This window comes from Fusarium phalaenopsidis (genome assembly GCF_050370095.1).
Source record: "Fusarium phalaenopsidis strain FUZ10S chromosome Unknown contig_32332, whole genome shotgun sequence".
In the NCBI taxonomy this organism is placed as follows: Eukaryota; Fungi; Ascomycota; class Sordariomycetes; order Hypocreales; family Nectriaceae; genus Fusarium; species Fusarium phalaenopsidis.
The window spans coordinates 2,693,206-2,706,418 of NW_028145391.1; the positions used below are offsets into that span (position 1 = coordinate 2,693,206).

Here is a 13,213-nt window from a genome sequence, read left to right on the forward strand (position 1 = left end):
ATGTCTTGTTTCGTCTACTGTATCTTACATGCCCTAGATGTACACGACGAATAAGTCAACCTAGCTCCAACCAGACATCATGATCCTTTCCCCTTTCCCGTCCCAGACATGTCCCGACTATGCGTGGCATCATTTCATCGATAACAGGCCTTTATCGTTCCAGTGGCTTCTCTGGCTTGCCCTGTTGTGCTTCCGCTGTAACGGTGTCCACTGGAAGGCTGTCCTTGGCGTCTTGGGCAGCCTTGACTTCCGCCTCCGTCTCTAGTTGTGTCCACTCCACGGCCTCGGCCTCGTCCTCATACGCAGAGGGTGTGTAGACTTTGCCCTTGGCTCCTTTCAGGTTGATTTCGGGATCATTCGCAGCAACCTCAACGGCATCCTGCCAGGTATAGAATCGCTCCGTCAGCGCATGCTTGATGGCTCGTTGCGTCTTCATGACCTATAATTCCCGAGTCAGCACTCCAATACTCCAGTTCAGGCATAGAATCGTTAGGATTTATGTTTACCTCTTCATCTCGTGTATCAAGCTCTCGCTCGCCGAATCCCAGCTTGGATCGAAGAAGCTCCGCCCGTGACGTTGCAAGCATGTTCCTCTCCCGGCAACACACCCACCACAGGGCATGCAGGTCCTCCCAAGACTTCTTTCGCAGCTCCTCGACCGTCCACGCTCGTCCGTGCTCCTCTGTCTCCTTGGGCGTCCACAGCAACTTGCCCGGCGCGGGGAAGAAGCCCCAGAGCCCATGGTCAGGATCGACCTTAACCTCGGGCTTGAAGTCGCGGGGTTTGGGCAGGGGAACGTTGGACATGGAGAGAGGCTCGCGAGGGCCTGAGCCATACAGGCTACTCACGCCACGCTTCGGGTTGTTGTCCTTGGTCTTGCGCTTGCATTGTGGTGCGGTCGTTGAGAAGTGGGCGGTGGCTCGAGGTGCTGAGGAGGCCTTGCCGATCAATGATGTTCTGGAGGGGGTGCAGGCCTGGAGTATCCGGCCTGAGGAGGACCGCAGCGCAATTGGGCTTGCCATTGGCAGATATATGGCCTGTCGGGACGTTTGGACGAGGCTATTCAACCCACCTCAATAGCACGCAGCAAAATTTGGGGCACAGCTCGCTGTCTCTCGGTGTCGGCTGATTGTAAGGCCGGCGCCGCTCTTGGAGTCACGTGCACAACCTGCTCACCGAGGCTCACCGAGAGATGGATCTCATCAGTGGATTCCTCCTCGATGGAGGCGCACTTGCAGCACGGATAGCCTGGTACGGAGTACAGAGTACATGATCTCTTGGGGTGGGTGATGCGGGGGAACTACTCCAGATGCCCCATCTCATAGCCATCTTCTAGAAAAATAAGGGTGTTGCCAGTTCCTGGCTAGAAAGACCACCAGAGCCACAAACGGGATGCGGGCCCTATCCATTCATCGTCAGGAACGGACGAGCATGAAGCTGGGGGACTCCATCGCCGTCTCCACGTTTCTGAACCCATCGCCGAGGGGACGGACATTATCGTGATCAGTCCTCTGAGCAACGACAGTTTCATGTGAACAATTCAATGCATCAAACTGCGGCGAGATGGCGCTTACGACAACATGAGACGCGCGTCGGGTCATGGAAACCACCGACTTGTTTCCAAACATAGGTACTATAGGCACCGAGAAGGGTAATTGCAAGTCTTCCGCCTCTCTCACCCTATACTGTATGAGGTCGGCACAGAGAGCAAAGCTCGTCGTCCTTGTGTGTAAGAGCTGGGCAGCAAATGCCTCGTTCACGATGTCACCTTCAGGGTAAATCCACACTGCACCGCACTTCACCCGACATGTGTGACGAGCAAGTGATAATCGCCCAAGGCCGCAGATGTCCGTGCCGCCTGTGTCGGCACCATTACACGTGTGCATGTGTTGATGTGTTCCTTCGACACGCACTCATCGCATAGGATGCTCATCCATGCGTCACCGACCTCACCAACCAGCCAGCCTTGGCCAGCAGATACAGGCTACAGGCTACAGGCTCACAACCCTGTCACGGGCGGCTCGACGTGAATGCAACATGCAACCCCTCCCCTCGCGTCTGGCGCGTGGGGGTTTGCACAGCCTTCCTCGGCCATCTTTCCAACTCGCAATGCCCGATTCAGGGAAAGATGGTCATGCAAGCCATGCAAGTCAGAAGGGTTCGGGGGGTGACTGCAACCCAGGTGCTTGCAAGCGGAGCGCAACTTGGCGCCCAACAAGGGGGCATCTGCTGTAATTGTCCAGAGACATTTCTGGGTTTGTTTGGCATTGGCATTGGCAGCCAGTATCGGACAAATAATACTGCCAACCATTCTATCGCGGCATATCCCGCAGGGAAAAAAAAGCCGACACATCACAATCATGAGCTTCAACACACCAGGATCCAGTTGCCAGCTGCATAGCTCGCCTCTGGTCGCCTCCCCAACGACAAACTACCTTTTCAACCGAGGCGAGGCGAATCTCCCTAAACCAGGTACCTGGGGGCTCTTCGAGACAAAACAAGTGGCAGTGAGCGCCCGAGTCCATAGCTCGAGTCAAGTGAAACGGGCAAGGGACAGGAAATACGGATATACATACACGGGACACGGGAAAAGGAGATTACGCCTCAAGAGGCGCCAAAAAGCAAGTCAGGAAAAAGTTGTTCGCTCACCGAAACTCCGAGGAATGGTGCGGGCGAAAGGAGCTTTTCGCAGCCTCTCAAATCACAAATCCGTCGTCATCCATCCATTCATTCACCAATCTTGCCTTTGACAGGTAGCCCGGGCCAAGTTCGAGAACCGTTCTGGCCTCAACTGCTAGCGTCAAACATATATTCTTTCAAGTGAAGTGTGCACCGGTGGTTAAACCTTGGGGCTCGTGGGACGCACTGGTATCGAGTACTTGACCTCGACAGCCAGTCAACGCACAGCAGATTCGCGGAGGGTTCGTAGTGCGCCCCTCCCACTTCCCGCGGTGAAGACGTACTGTACCGTGTCGTACGTACGTACAGACCTGGAGAAACCGCCAGGGTCAAACATGTGTCGCAGCTGTGGTGCGAGCATCGGCTGCCCATCGTCATCATCGTATCTTGCTTGATACCGATCACCGACAGCAGTTAACCCGCCCTGCAAGGTCATATTACAGCCGGCTCAAGTTTCCCTCCCTAGAACTCCGTAGACCAAGTTTGGAAGTCTCAACCAGCATTTTGCTTTCCGAGTCTGCTCGCCAGCGACGCCGCCAGTTGGTGTTGGTGGGGGGCCTCGTGGTGAAACGGACACCGCGGCCAGCCAAGAACGACGCCTCTCCGGCAGAGTTCCGCACTAGACGACGCCAGTGGTGATTAATGATGGGTGGGATGTTGGATGTGAAAAGGCGTATTGTTGCAGGCTGGGCGTTCGTGACGTACATGACCGACCGGCGGCTGTGGGTGGTTGGGAAAAACCAAGCTGGCGCTGGTCAAATAAGCATTACCCTATTAGCTCCGATACCCTCGACTGATGCTCTCTTTGTCGCCGAAACGGGTCGGGGGTGGAGGGCTTCGAGGCCGTGCACCCTTCAAGATTCCGCACCTGTCGCTTCAGACGTGCAGCTCATCTCTCTGTACGGCGTAGTCAGAGTAGATTTCGGTGGCTCATCACTAGACCGGCCCGGCTGAACAAATGACGTGCGGACATTGATGTGCGGTTGAGAGAGCGAGCGATTTAATTCTCTGGCCGTCGCGATACAGTACAGTATCAGGGAATTCGAAACCCCCGAGGCTAATGATTTATGACTCGTGCGGCCGTGCCTACGCTGCAAGCGGTCCGTTCATTTGCTGATTGCGCGGAAAATGTCGATACGCACAGCACGCGGGGGGTTGATGGAGGGAGGGATACAGGACGGAATCCTCCTCGGTTGTGTTGCCGACGCCCACGGCGAGCAGTTCATACATGGCGTGGAGATGAAGCCATCGCGACGTGCCCTTTCCCTACCTAATGTTGTGCGTTAGGACGATGTGGCCCTGACGGGGTCTTCAAGGAGCGGGAGGGACCCAGCAGGAGGAGCTTTGGTGCTTTGAGGCTCAACATGCCTCCGTCCGGCACCACCAACGGCAGTTTTGCTCCTCTCCACCAGGCCCGCTTCTCCAACGATTGCCGAACATGGCCCTCTTTTGGTGTGGTGCACTGGAGAAAACCATGATGGTGTGCATGGCTTACCGGACGAGAACCACATCTCCGACGATATCGGGCGAGATCCTCCTGTCCGCGTCCAGATTTCTTTGACCAGAATTTTCGCCCCTTACGTCGACGAAACTGTATCATTGTCTCAAATGTCAAACGGGCACCCTCCAGGAGCCCGAGCCGCCCTCACCTTCGTAAAATCCAGAGGCAGACCTCAATCCCTGTTGTCCATGTCAGCCACTGAATTCCATCGGATACCCCGATGGAGCAGTCCCGACTGTCGGAGCAGGGGTCTCCAAGAAGGGCGTGTCTCTTGCGCACTTATCAGCTGAGGTTGCGAGCATCATCCCTACGCGACCAGAATAAGTCACAGTTAGCGACCAGACAACCGATGACATCTTTGAACAGCTTGCCGGCGGCACCCGCGCCCGCCACCACCAGACCCTGGTGCCGGGCACACATGCCAGATTCGTACATGCCACAATTACTACGCCATTTGTCAGCGAATATCTTCCATGGCAATCAATCAATGTGCTGTGAGGAACTGCTGTAAGTGCAGGATCGCAATTTGCCTGGCCTGTTTATGACCTGTCTCCTGGGTAGCTACCAGCAAGTTTTTGCCTGTCAAACGTTGGCTAAAACAAACGTGAGCTTGGGTGGAGCGCGAGTACGGTAGGCAAAACGGCGGTGGTGTTTCTCGAGTCGGTGAAGTCTCGGAAAAAAGAAAAAGAACGTCATAAGAAGTCATGGGAGAAGAAAATTTGATACCTCAGGCCACGCAATGGCCAGGGGTAACCAACCCCGGCCCGGTACTGACAATGGCGGTAAGGACACATGTTGAAGAGGCAAAATACCCAGGACGATTCTTGAGCAACGCGGTCGTGATTGATTTCAATGCCATGTTGGACGTCGTCGAGATTGATAAACGACAAGGTGTGTATCCGCACGATGGCGGCTCTGGCAGTTGTTCTGTCCCACGTTCTGGCCATGACAATGTCCCACAGCGTCCGCGCCCTGGTAAAAAGAGGGCCCAAGAGGCGCCGCCACAGAGGCAGGGGTGACTGATGCTAGATTTGCTAGCTCTCTCAGTGGCAGGGAAACAAAAATCCCCCAAGTCTCAACCAGCTTGGTTCGTTGATGGCTGTTTCTCGGGAATGACGCCTGTCTCGGTGTTCCCGCCGCTATGCATGCACAGAGGGAGGTGGTTGACATTCCCCCAAAGTCCCTTTGTTTCGAGCTTGCCGGTCATCGTCCGATCGCGGAAAGCCCTCAACGGGCTGCACTGGCGGGTAGATGCCCAACTCGGTTGCTGGACCAGGACATGGTGATATCGTGACAAGGCGATATATATTTTGTATCGTGCGTGGTCTGAGGGAAGCATGGTGGTTGCGACATGGGCGGGTTCTTAACAGGCCAGCGTGGGCGGCTCAGATCAACTCTTCTCCAACTATGGAGTACGCCTCCTCACGGGAAGGACTCCACCACAAGCTTCTGGAGTCAGAATCGAAGCCTTCCCTTCCCTCCCTCGTTCGTCCTCGAGCAGAATGCTATGGCGGGAAGGTGAGGGGTTCCAAGGGGCCTGGCTCCACTGAGATCTGCCTCGGTGGGAACAGCCGGGCGTGGTGTTTTCGGGAGCCATTGGACGGCCCCGTTGCAGTGCCTGGCGTCGACGACAAGGAGATCCGAGGACCATTGGAGCAAAGTGCCTCGTGTCAATCAATTCGCGCGTGCCTGCGTTTCAGGGACGACAAACCAGGCGCACCGTCTGACCGACACTGAGGGTGATTTCTTTCCCGCGGACTGTCCGCCGCAGCGATCGGAGTACCTCGCACGTACTAACAGGATTCGGCGAATTTTGTTCTCTTCCTTTTTTGCTTCTGTTGACCCACTCTGCTATTCTTTCGCTCTAGGTTGGCAGGGGTCCGTTGAATCGTCAGTGCTGTTGACGCTAACTTGTCGAGCTTTCTCTCTCGTACCTAGCCAATGTCTCCTCGTCCGTGGAATTTTTATGCCGAAAAGTATTCCCCCAGGGTGCTGCCCCCGAACCAAGAGAACTTTTGGCCGAGTTCACCAATCAATAGGTTCGAATGAAAGGGCTCCAAGGATCACACCGCGGCCAGTGCCCTTGCTCCTTGTCAGCCTTTGAGCGCGACAGAGGACAGGGAACATGCTTGAGACTCGCTTGACTCGTGGATCCTGCACATCATCTTGGGATCCTGGCGTCTTCGAGTCACGAGCCAAGCGCCTGCCCGTATGCGCACATGGCTTCAGGGAACTAATAGTCTGTTTGGCAAGCCCCCAAGGTCACGATGCCAGAACAGTTTACGTACCAGCGTGGGCGGCGTACAGTGTAGTGCCAACAGAAGGACAGGCCAGACCTTGGTCGCGGCTGTTGCCAAGACATACTGCCTGAGTTTGGCATAGGATCCCGTTATTAAACCGCTCTTGAGGCCAACGACAAGCGCGCCGTACGTATCATGGCTAGGGATGGTGCCATGGCATGGTTGAGCAAAGCAAGTTGACCTCCCCAGGACGGGCGTTGAGATGTCCAGGAGCCACAGGGCTTGAAAGTTTGCCGCTGTCAAACAAGGCAGTCGGGAACTCTGGCCTGCCATTGGTCCTCGACCGAAATGGTATTGATATCAAATCGTAGGTGAGTTGGCCAAACACCTTTGTGAATCTTGAATCACATTAACAACGCCAGTGTCAACAATACCGTAAACAGGCCACGGGGACTTGCAAGAGATGCACGAGACAGCCCCGGACGATGTCTTGAAGCATCTGGTACGCATGAAACATCTGGTCAAGATCTGTCTCAGCGCGAAGGACATATCGACGGCTTGAAGGCGGTCGAGAAAATCTGGCCACGATCCTCTAGTCCCGTAGCGTCGACACTAGTCGCTCAAGTTGCTCACAAGATCAGGCAAGAAAAAAAAAATCAAAATGAGAAGGGCTGCATGATCTGGTCGAGAGATCCCGGCGCGAACTCGGCGTCCGAGTCGTGTATGAGGTAATGCGGTGAGAGGACTCGGTTTGGTGTGAAGCATCGTGACCTTTGGGTGTGTAGCGAGGCCGGCTACGACACCGGGAATCGGATGGGGCAGCGCGCACCGGAGACTAGGAGTACGAGGTATCGTGTACAACGGTCCAGGAAGCCCGGACAGCTTGACAGGTAGGGAGGCAAAGCGTACCTGTTACGAAATCACCCAACCTCCAACAATTCCCACGCGGAGGACACCCCCACCCCCCTGGCTCGAGCACATTTGGCGCACCGTACCAACCGACCGTGCAAAGTCCGTTGTCCGAGAGGCCGTTTGTGAAGTGTCTCGACGCGTTGTGCATCATCCTGGTTTCTGTCTTTTCTTGTGCAGAGCGATTCCCTGCCTGGGGCCAGGATGGCGAGACGAGCCAGCATTGCGAGCATCGGTGCAAGTGCCGCCAGATCCCTGACTTGACACAGGCATTGGAGGACCGCCTGACACTGGGTGATATTAGGAAAAATAGTGATGCGGTGATGCTGACCACGACGTTGGAATAAGAGATGGTTGTTCAGGGCCTTGGGTTTGGTTGCCTTTGGCGGGCCTTTGTCATGAGGCCGAATCCCCAGACGTGCTTGCCCGCGCCTCTTGCCCCAGGGTTCCTCCCTTCCTTGCCGGGCGGTGTCGGACGGCGAGACCGGTGCCGCTATCGCTGCCGCTGCTGTTGCTAACGATGCCGCCCAGCGCCTCAGTTGCCTCATGGCCTCAACGCTGGAGGCTGCTCTGGATCGGAGGTGCATTTCATCAGATCAGGATGGTGCCTGAGCGAGGGGCTTGCATGTCAGGTCGCCGCCTCACGCACACCTTGGCCGATGCGCCCAAATCGGTTTGGCGTGTTTGGCATTTCCGTCAAGTACCTTATACGCTTGATGCGCCTGTTGGTACAGTAGCGAGGACAGACGGGATGCAGAGTTTTTTTTTCTTTTAGGGAGGCGTCATGGCCGGCGGCAACCTGAATGAGGACATGCCCAGTGTTTGCCAGTGTCTGTATCTCTTGGAGGTGTAAAAGATTGCAGCACCCCCATCCATCATCCCCTCGGCATCTGGAGAATTACAGTGCGTTGAGGCGTTAGTGATAAGGCGATGCTGGAAGGGAAAGAAGCACCCTGATCGTTTCTGTGGATACGACGAGGGTACCTGGCTACTCGCTGGACGTGGCTGCAGCCAGTAGGTGACGAGCAAGTATTGAAAGATTCACCGCAAACCGCAGTGCCTTTCACGGGCCCCAATTCTGGCTGGCGGCTTAGAGCGGCAATGGCACCCACGCTAGCGGCCAACTGGGACAAGCCAGAAATTTCGCCGTAGACCCGATTTGAAAGAGAAGAAAGACGAAGGGTGATTGCTAGTACATAGGCGAGAGCAGACTCGGGTGTGTAGAGAGTAAAAAACGAGGGAAAAAAAAAGAGCGAGTGTCGGGACAAGAAGGGAAGGGGAGAGAATTGGATGCTGCAAACAGTTGGCGTCCAGTGTTGAAGCATCGTCCTTGCTTGGCAAATGTCGCTGGTACCAGGTACTTCGGCGTTTACTCCGGCTCTGGCTGCACTGGTGGTCGTTTTCTCCCGTTGTCGTCTCTCACTGGCCGACAGGGGTAACAGAAGAGAAGGCAAGGCAGGCGGGCAACTCGTCTCTCATTTTGGCGCGCGCTCTCACTGTTTGCCCTCTGTCTGGCAAGGCGAGGTTGGCGGGTACGGCGAGGTAGGAGGTACGTTAGGCTTCCTTCTCTCGGTTTGTTCCTCTCTCCCGTTCCCTCATCTTCCATCTTCCTCGATCTCCCCCGAATTTTTTTTCTCGCTCACCTCACTCACTTTTCTCAACATCCCCTCACATCAATTCCAGCTCTTGCATCCCCCCTCCCATTGAGCAACTCGCCCGACTTCACTGTCGCGACATCTCCGCAAGATTTGCGCGTCTGGCGCCTGGCCCCATCAAACACGTCCGCGACCCGCGACCTATTTTTTTTTTTTCCTCTGCTCCAGATCCCAGCCCCAGCTATCCTCGTTGTGGTTCCTCATCCTCGCCGTGGGCCCACTTCCCTCCCAGCATTATCCACTTCCCACTCTCTTCACTGCACCACCCAGGTGTGTGAATTGTGAGCGTGCAAGACCGACTACTACGTACTGTGCGTGCCAGCCAAGGCATTTCAACGGTTCCGCTGTTGCTGCGAAGTTCTCTCTTCTGCTGCCGCTTTCCACTGCCGCCTCGCGCCCTCCTGCGATCGCGTACTAAGCAGAAAAAAAATTGCTACTTAGTGTCCGCTACCGCAACACTGTCTTTTTTATCTCACCCCCGCCCACTTCTTTTTTTTTTCTTCCTTCGCGCCTCTCGCACTCACGCCCTCCCTCCCACCCACGCAACATCCACCCACCGCAACCCACCTTTCCGACCTTGCTGCCCTGACAGCTTGCCCGCCTGAAGGAGAAAAAAAATAAAAAGGTTCGAGACCCAGTTCTCCACTCTGTGCACCCTCTCCAAAGCACCACCTTCAGAAGAGGGACCTGCCACGAGCCTCATCCTCCACCATCCGGGAACCTCGTCTGCGGAGCTCTACAAGGCTTCGTACTTGATCTCTGTTTGCCATCGAAGCTTGCAAACTTCTGAGGATCCCTTCGACCCCTCTTTCTTCTTCTCCGCAATCCTCGACTTGGACTTGTCATCCACCGCCAAGGTCCATCATACCCCGGGCAGTTTTTGCGTCGCGGTTTCTTCAACACCACGTCCCTCGTCACCAACTTCGCCTCTCCCAAGGGTAGCATGGACGGTTCGCAGTACCCCTCCAATGGTATAAACACGACTTCTTCTGGTCAGACGTATCCTTCACCTACCGCAATCTCTCCCAACCAGCTGCAAACCGGCTCGCCTCTTCCTCAGACACTGCCGCCGCTGCAGCCCCCAACGTCGGCCATGCAAAACATCTACGGCAGCCACCCGCACACGCCGCGGACTCCAGGCACCCCAAACACGCCTGGATCTGCCTCCAACCTGCCTAGCTACCAGCAGCAGACATCGCAGCCCGGCGCCCGTGGCGGTCTTTACTCAATGCCCCCGAACCAATACCCGCCTCCCCAGGCCTATGGCACCTCGGCGGCCATGATGCCCCAGGCGACCACAACCGCGTCTCACCCACAGCCCATCGCGCCCGCGCCCGCTGGTGGCCGAGGGCCTCCGGTGTTGCGACCTATGCCTCCCGGCGGCATCATGTCCCAGCCTGGTGTCTCTTCGCCTTATGGCCCTAGCTCGCTCATGCAGCCTACCTCGGTTCTTCAGGAAGGCGAGCAGCCTACTCATGTTGTCGGATCGCAGGGACGACGCGGTATCTTGCCAAGCGCTCCCGGTCGGCCTGCTGCCCCGGCTGCTGGCACTGGTGGCACCAAGAACACGGTCATTCCAGTGAAGGATGCTGATGGCAAATTCCCATGCCCTCACTGCACAAAGACCTATCTTCACGCCAAGCATTTGAAGCGTCATCTTCTGCGACGTGAGTCTGAAAGCACTATTGACACCTACAGTGATTACTAACATGCACCTGGCAGACACTGGCGATCGCCCATACATGTGTGTCCTTTGCCGCGATACGTTTTCTCGAAGTGATATTCTGAAGCGCCACTTCCAAAAGTGCTCTATCCGCCGTGGAAACCCCACTGGAGCTAGCCACTTATCCCACCCTCAAGCGCACGTCAAGAAGAACGCCCAGGCCCAGAAGGCTGCTGGTCTCGCTCACGAGGGCGACCTGAACCATCTCAACGGCTTGAGCAACCTGCCCGCTGACAACATGGTCCACCCCTTTGGCATGGTCCCTGTTAATGACGGCATGAACAACATGGCTCAGGACCAGAGCCAGCTGTCCCGATCCAGCTCGCTCGGCCGTCTTGACAATGGTAACAACGCTGACAGACGCCAAATGAACGGCCAGGTCATGGGTGCTTCTCAGCCCTACGCTACCGACCCCAACTTGAGCAACCAACAGATGCCCGGCTACAGCATGCCCCCGGCTCAGAACGGAATGCCCATGTATGGCGGTTCAAACAACCAACAATCTAGCCTTGATTGGTCTCAGATGTTCCAGGCTGGTGCGCATCAAACCTATATCAACAACTCTTTCAATCCTAATCTTGGACAGACGCAGATCGGAACCAAACCCGAACCTAATGCCGGGCCCGGAACGACAGGCGACAGTGCCAGTGCCACCGACCCCCTCTTGTCGAATTGGGGAATGCCATCCCACCTCCAGAATCCATACAACCAGCTCTCTGATCAGATCCTTAACTTCTTTTATCCTCCTAACCAGGCCATCGATCCCCAAAGCGCGGGAATGAACCTCTACTTTTCACCCGACAACGTCAAAGACTTCTTGGACAAGTACACCCATTTCCACATCCATATGCCTTTTCTCCACGTCACAACATTCAAGGTCATGGAGGCATACACTGGCTTACTCGCAGGCATGTGTTGCATTGGCGCTTGCTACTCAGACCGTGTCACGTCGTCTAACGTTCGCGAAATGATGGACTTTCTCGTTGTCGCGCTTCAGCGTGACTGCAAGATGATGTCCAATGCTGAACTGCAGACAGGCGAACCGAGATATGCATCTCGGACTGACATCGAAGAGCTGCAGGCTGTCCTGTTAACATGTATCCTTCTGCTCTGGAACGGATCGCCTCAACAACGGGAGCGGGCTCGACACATTTACCCTGTGCTTGCGTCTCACGCCCGGAAGCTGAATCTTTTCCAGCCACCCAATGATACCGCCTTGATGTCCCCTCTGCATCGAATCGACTTCAACCCAGCTGAATTCGACCCGAGGCAGTTCGCCTGGGAGACTTGGATTGACCAAGAACGACGCAATCGCCTGATGTTTGGTGTTTTCCTTTTGGATGCGGCAATGGGTCTCTACTTCAACTCGAATCCACTCTTCGATGTGTTTGAGATTCACCTGCCTCTGCCTTGCGATGACGCCGCCTGGGATGCTGACAAGGCTGAGGTGTGTGCTGCGGCACTTGGTCTCAAGGGTGCTGATGCTGTGCGGGAGACGAACCCTTCTGGTACCCAACGAGCGAAGCAACCAGAGATGGACTGGGCCCTCAAGGCTCTCCTTCACCCATCGTATCAGATCCAACCAGGAAGCACCAATCTCTATGGCAAGTTCGTTTTGATCCACGGCATTTTGGCTTTGATTCGACGGGCCCAGGTGGACGGTAGTGCTGCACAGCTCTCCAAATTTGGAACCCCTCCTCCAAGTGACTGGATGACCCCGACCGGTACCAACAGCGGACGGGCAACTCCCGTGGATGGGGCGGCTGCCAACACGGACCCACAGAGCCTGCAAGCACTCACCATCGCCCTGGGCAAGTTCAAGCAAAACTGGGACGCCGACATGGCCAATCAGTTTCCACCAACCTTGCCGGGATCAAGCAACCCTCGACGACATGGCTTCTCGCGGGATGGTGTGCATTTCTATTGGCTAGCCAACTACATGCTCAAGCACACACAGATGTCTGAGTTGCGACTGTCCCCAGACGCTCGTTTCGTGCAGGTCATTCAGCTGTTGAAGTCGGTCAAATCATGGGTGATGTCTGATGGTGCGTCAAGAGGAGAAGAATTGGGATCAGTCGGAGAGATTGATGATCAGTATGGAGCGATGGATCTTACACTTGAGATGGCAAAACTATTTAAGCCTCTTCCACAGGTGGTGGAAGACGCTGGCACTGCGTCTGTCAAGACGGAACTCGACACAGGAACGGCAGTATGACTTTCTTACCTATTCACACCAAAAAAAGCACTCGGAGGGGTAGGGGTTGCATCAGGAGGCGTTGCATTCTGATTTTTTTTTCTTGTTTTCTTTGTATCTGGGTCACTGGGTTCGACCGAAGTGATAGCCCTCTTCGGATCGGCTGGATTGGTCTCATACGCATCCAAGGTCGGCACCGGCATTTTTGTGCAATGCATTTGTTGAGAATTAGACGGGGAGAGGAGTTGCTGCATTATTAGACTTTGATCCAGATAGAGAGGGAGGTCTAGCCGGTTATACGGTCTTCCGGCA

General features: G+C 55.5%; 2 protein-coding genes across 2 annotated transcripts; one reads left to right on the plus strand and one right to left on the minus strand.

The window, feature by feature from the left end:
• Positions 1-151: 151 nt before the first annotated feature.
• LRP88_13822 (mitochondrial 54S ribosomal protein uL29m) lies at positions 152-1,022 on the minus strand (the record flags this gene model as incomplete). The annotated part of the gene is made up of 2 exons (XM_083250178.1): positions 152-439; positions 507-1,022. The coding sequence occupies 2 exons, from the start codon at positions 1,020-1,022 to the stop codon at positions 152-154; spliced, it is 804 nt and encodes a 267-aa protein (XP_083094512.1).
• Positions 1,023-9,927: 8,905 nt separating this feature from the next.
• LRP88_13823 (transcription factor domain-containing protein) lies at positions 9,928-12,922 on the plus strand (the record flags this gene model as incomplete). Its single annotated transcript, XM_083250179.1, has 2 exons — positions 9,928-10,651; positions 10,707-12,922. 2 exons carry the CDS (start codon positions 9,928-9,930, stop codon positions 12,920-12,922), a joined length of 2,940 nt encoding a protein of 979 aa, XP_083094513.1.
• Between the last annotated feature and the right edge of the window lie 291 nt (positions 12,923-13,213).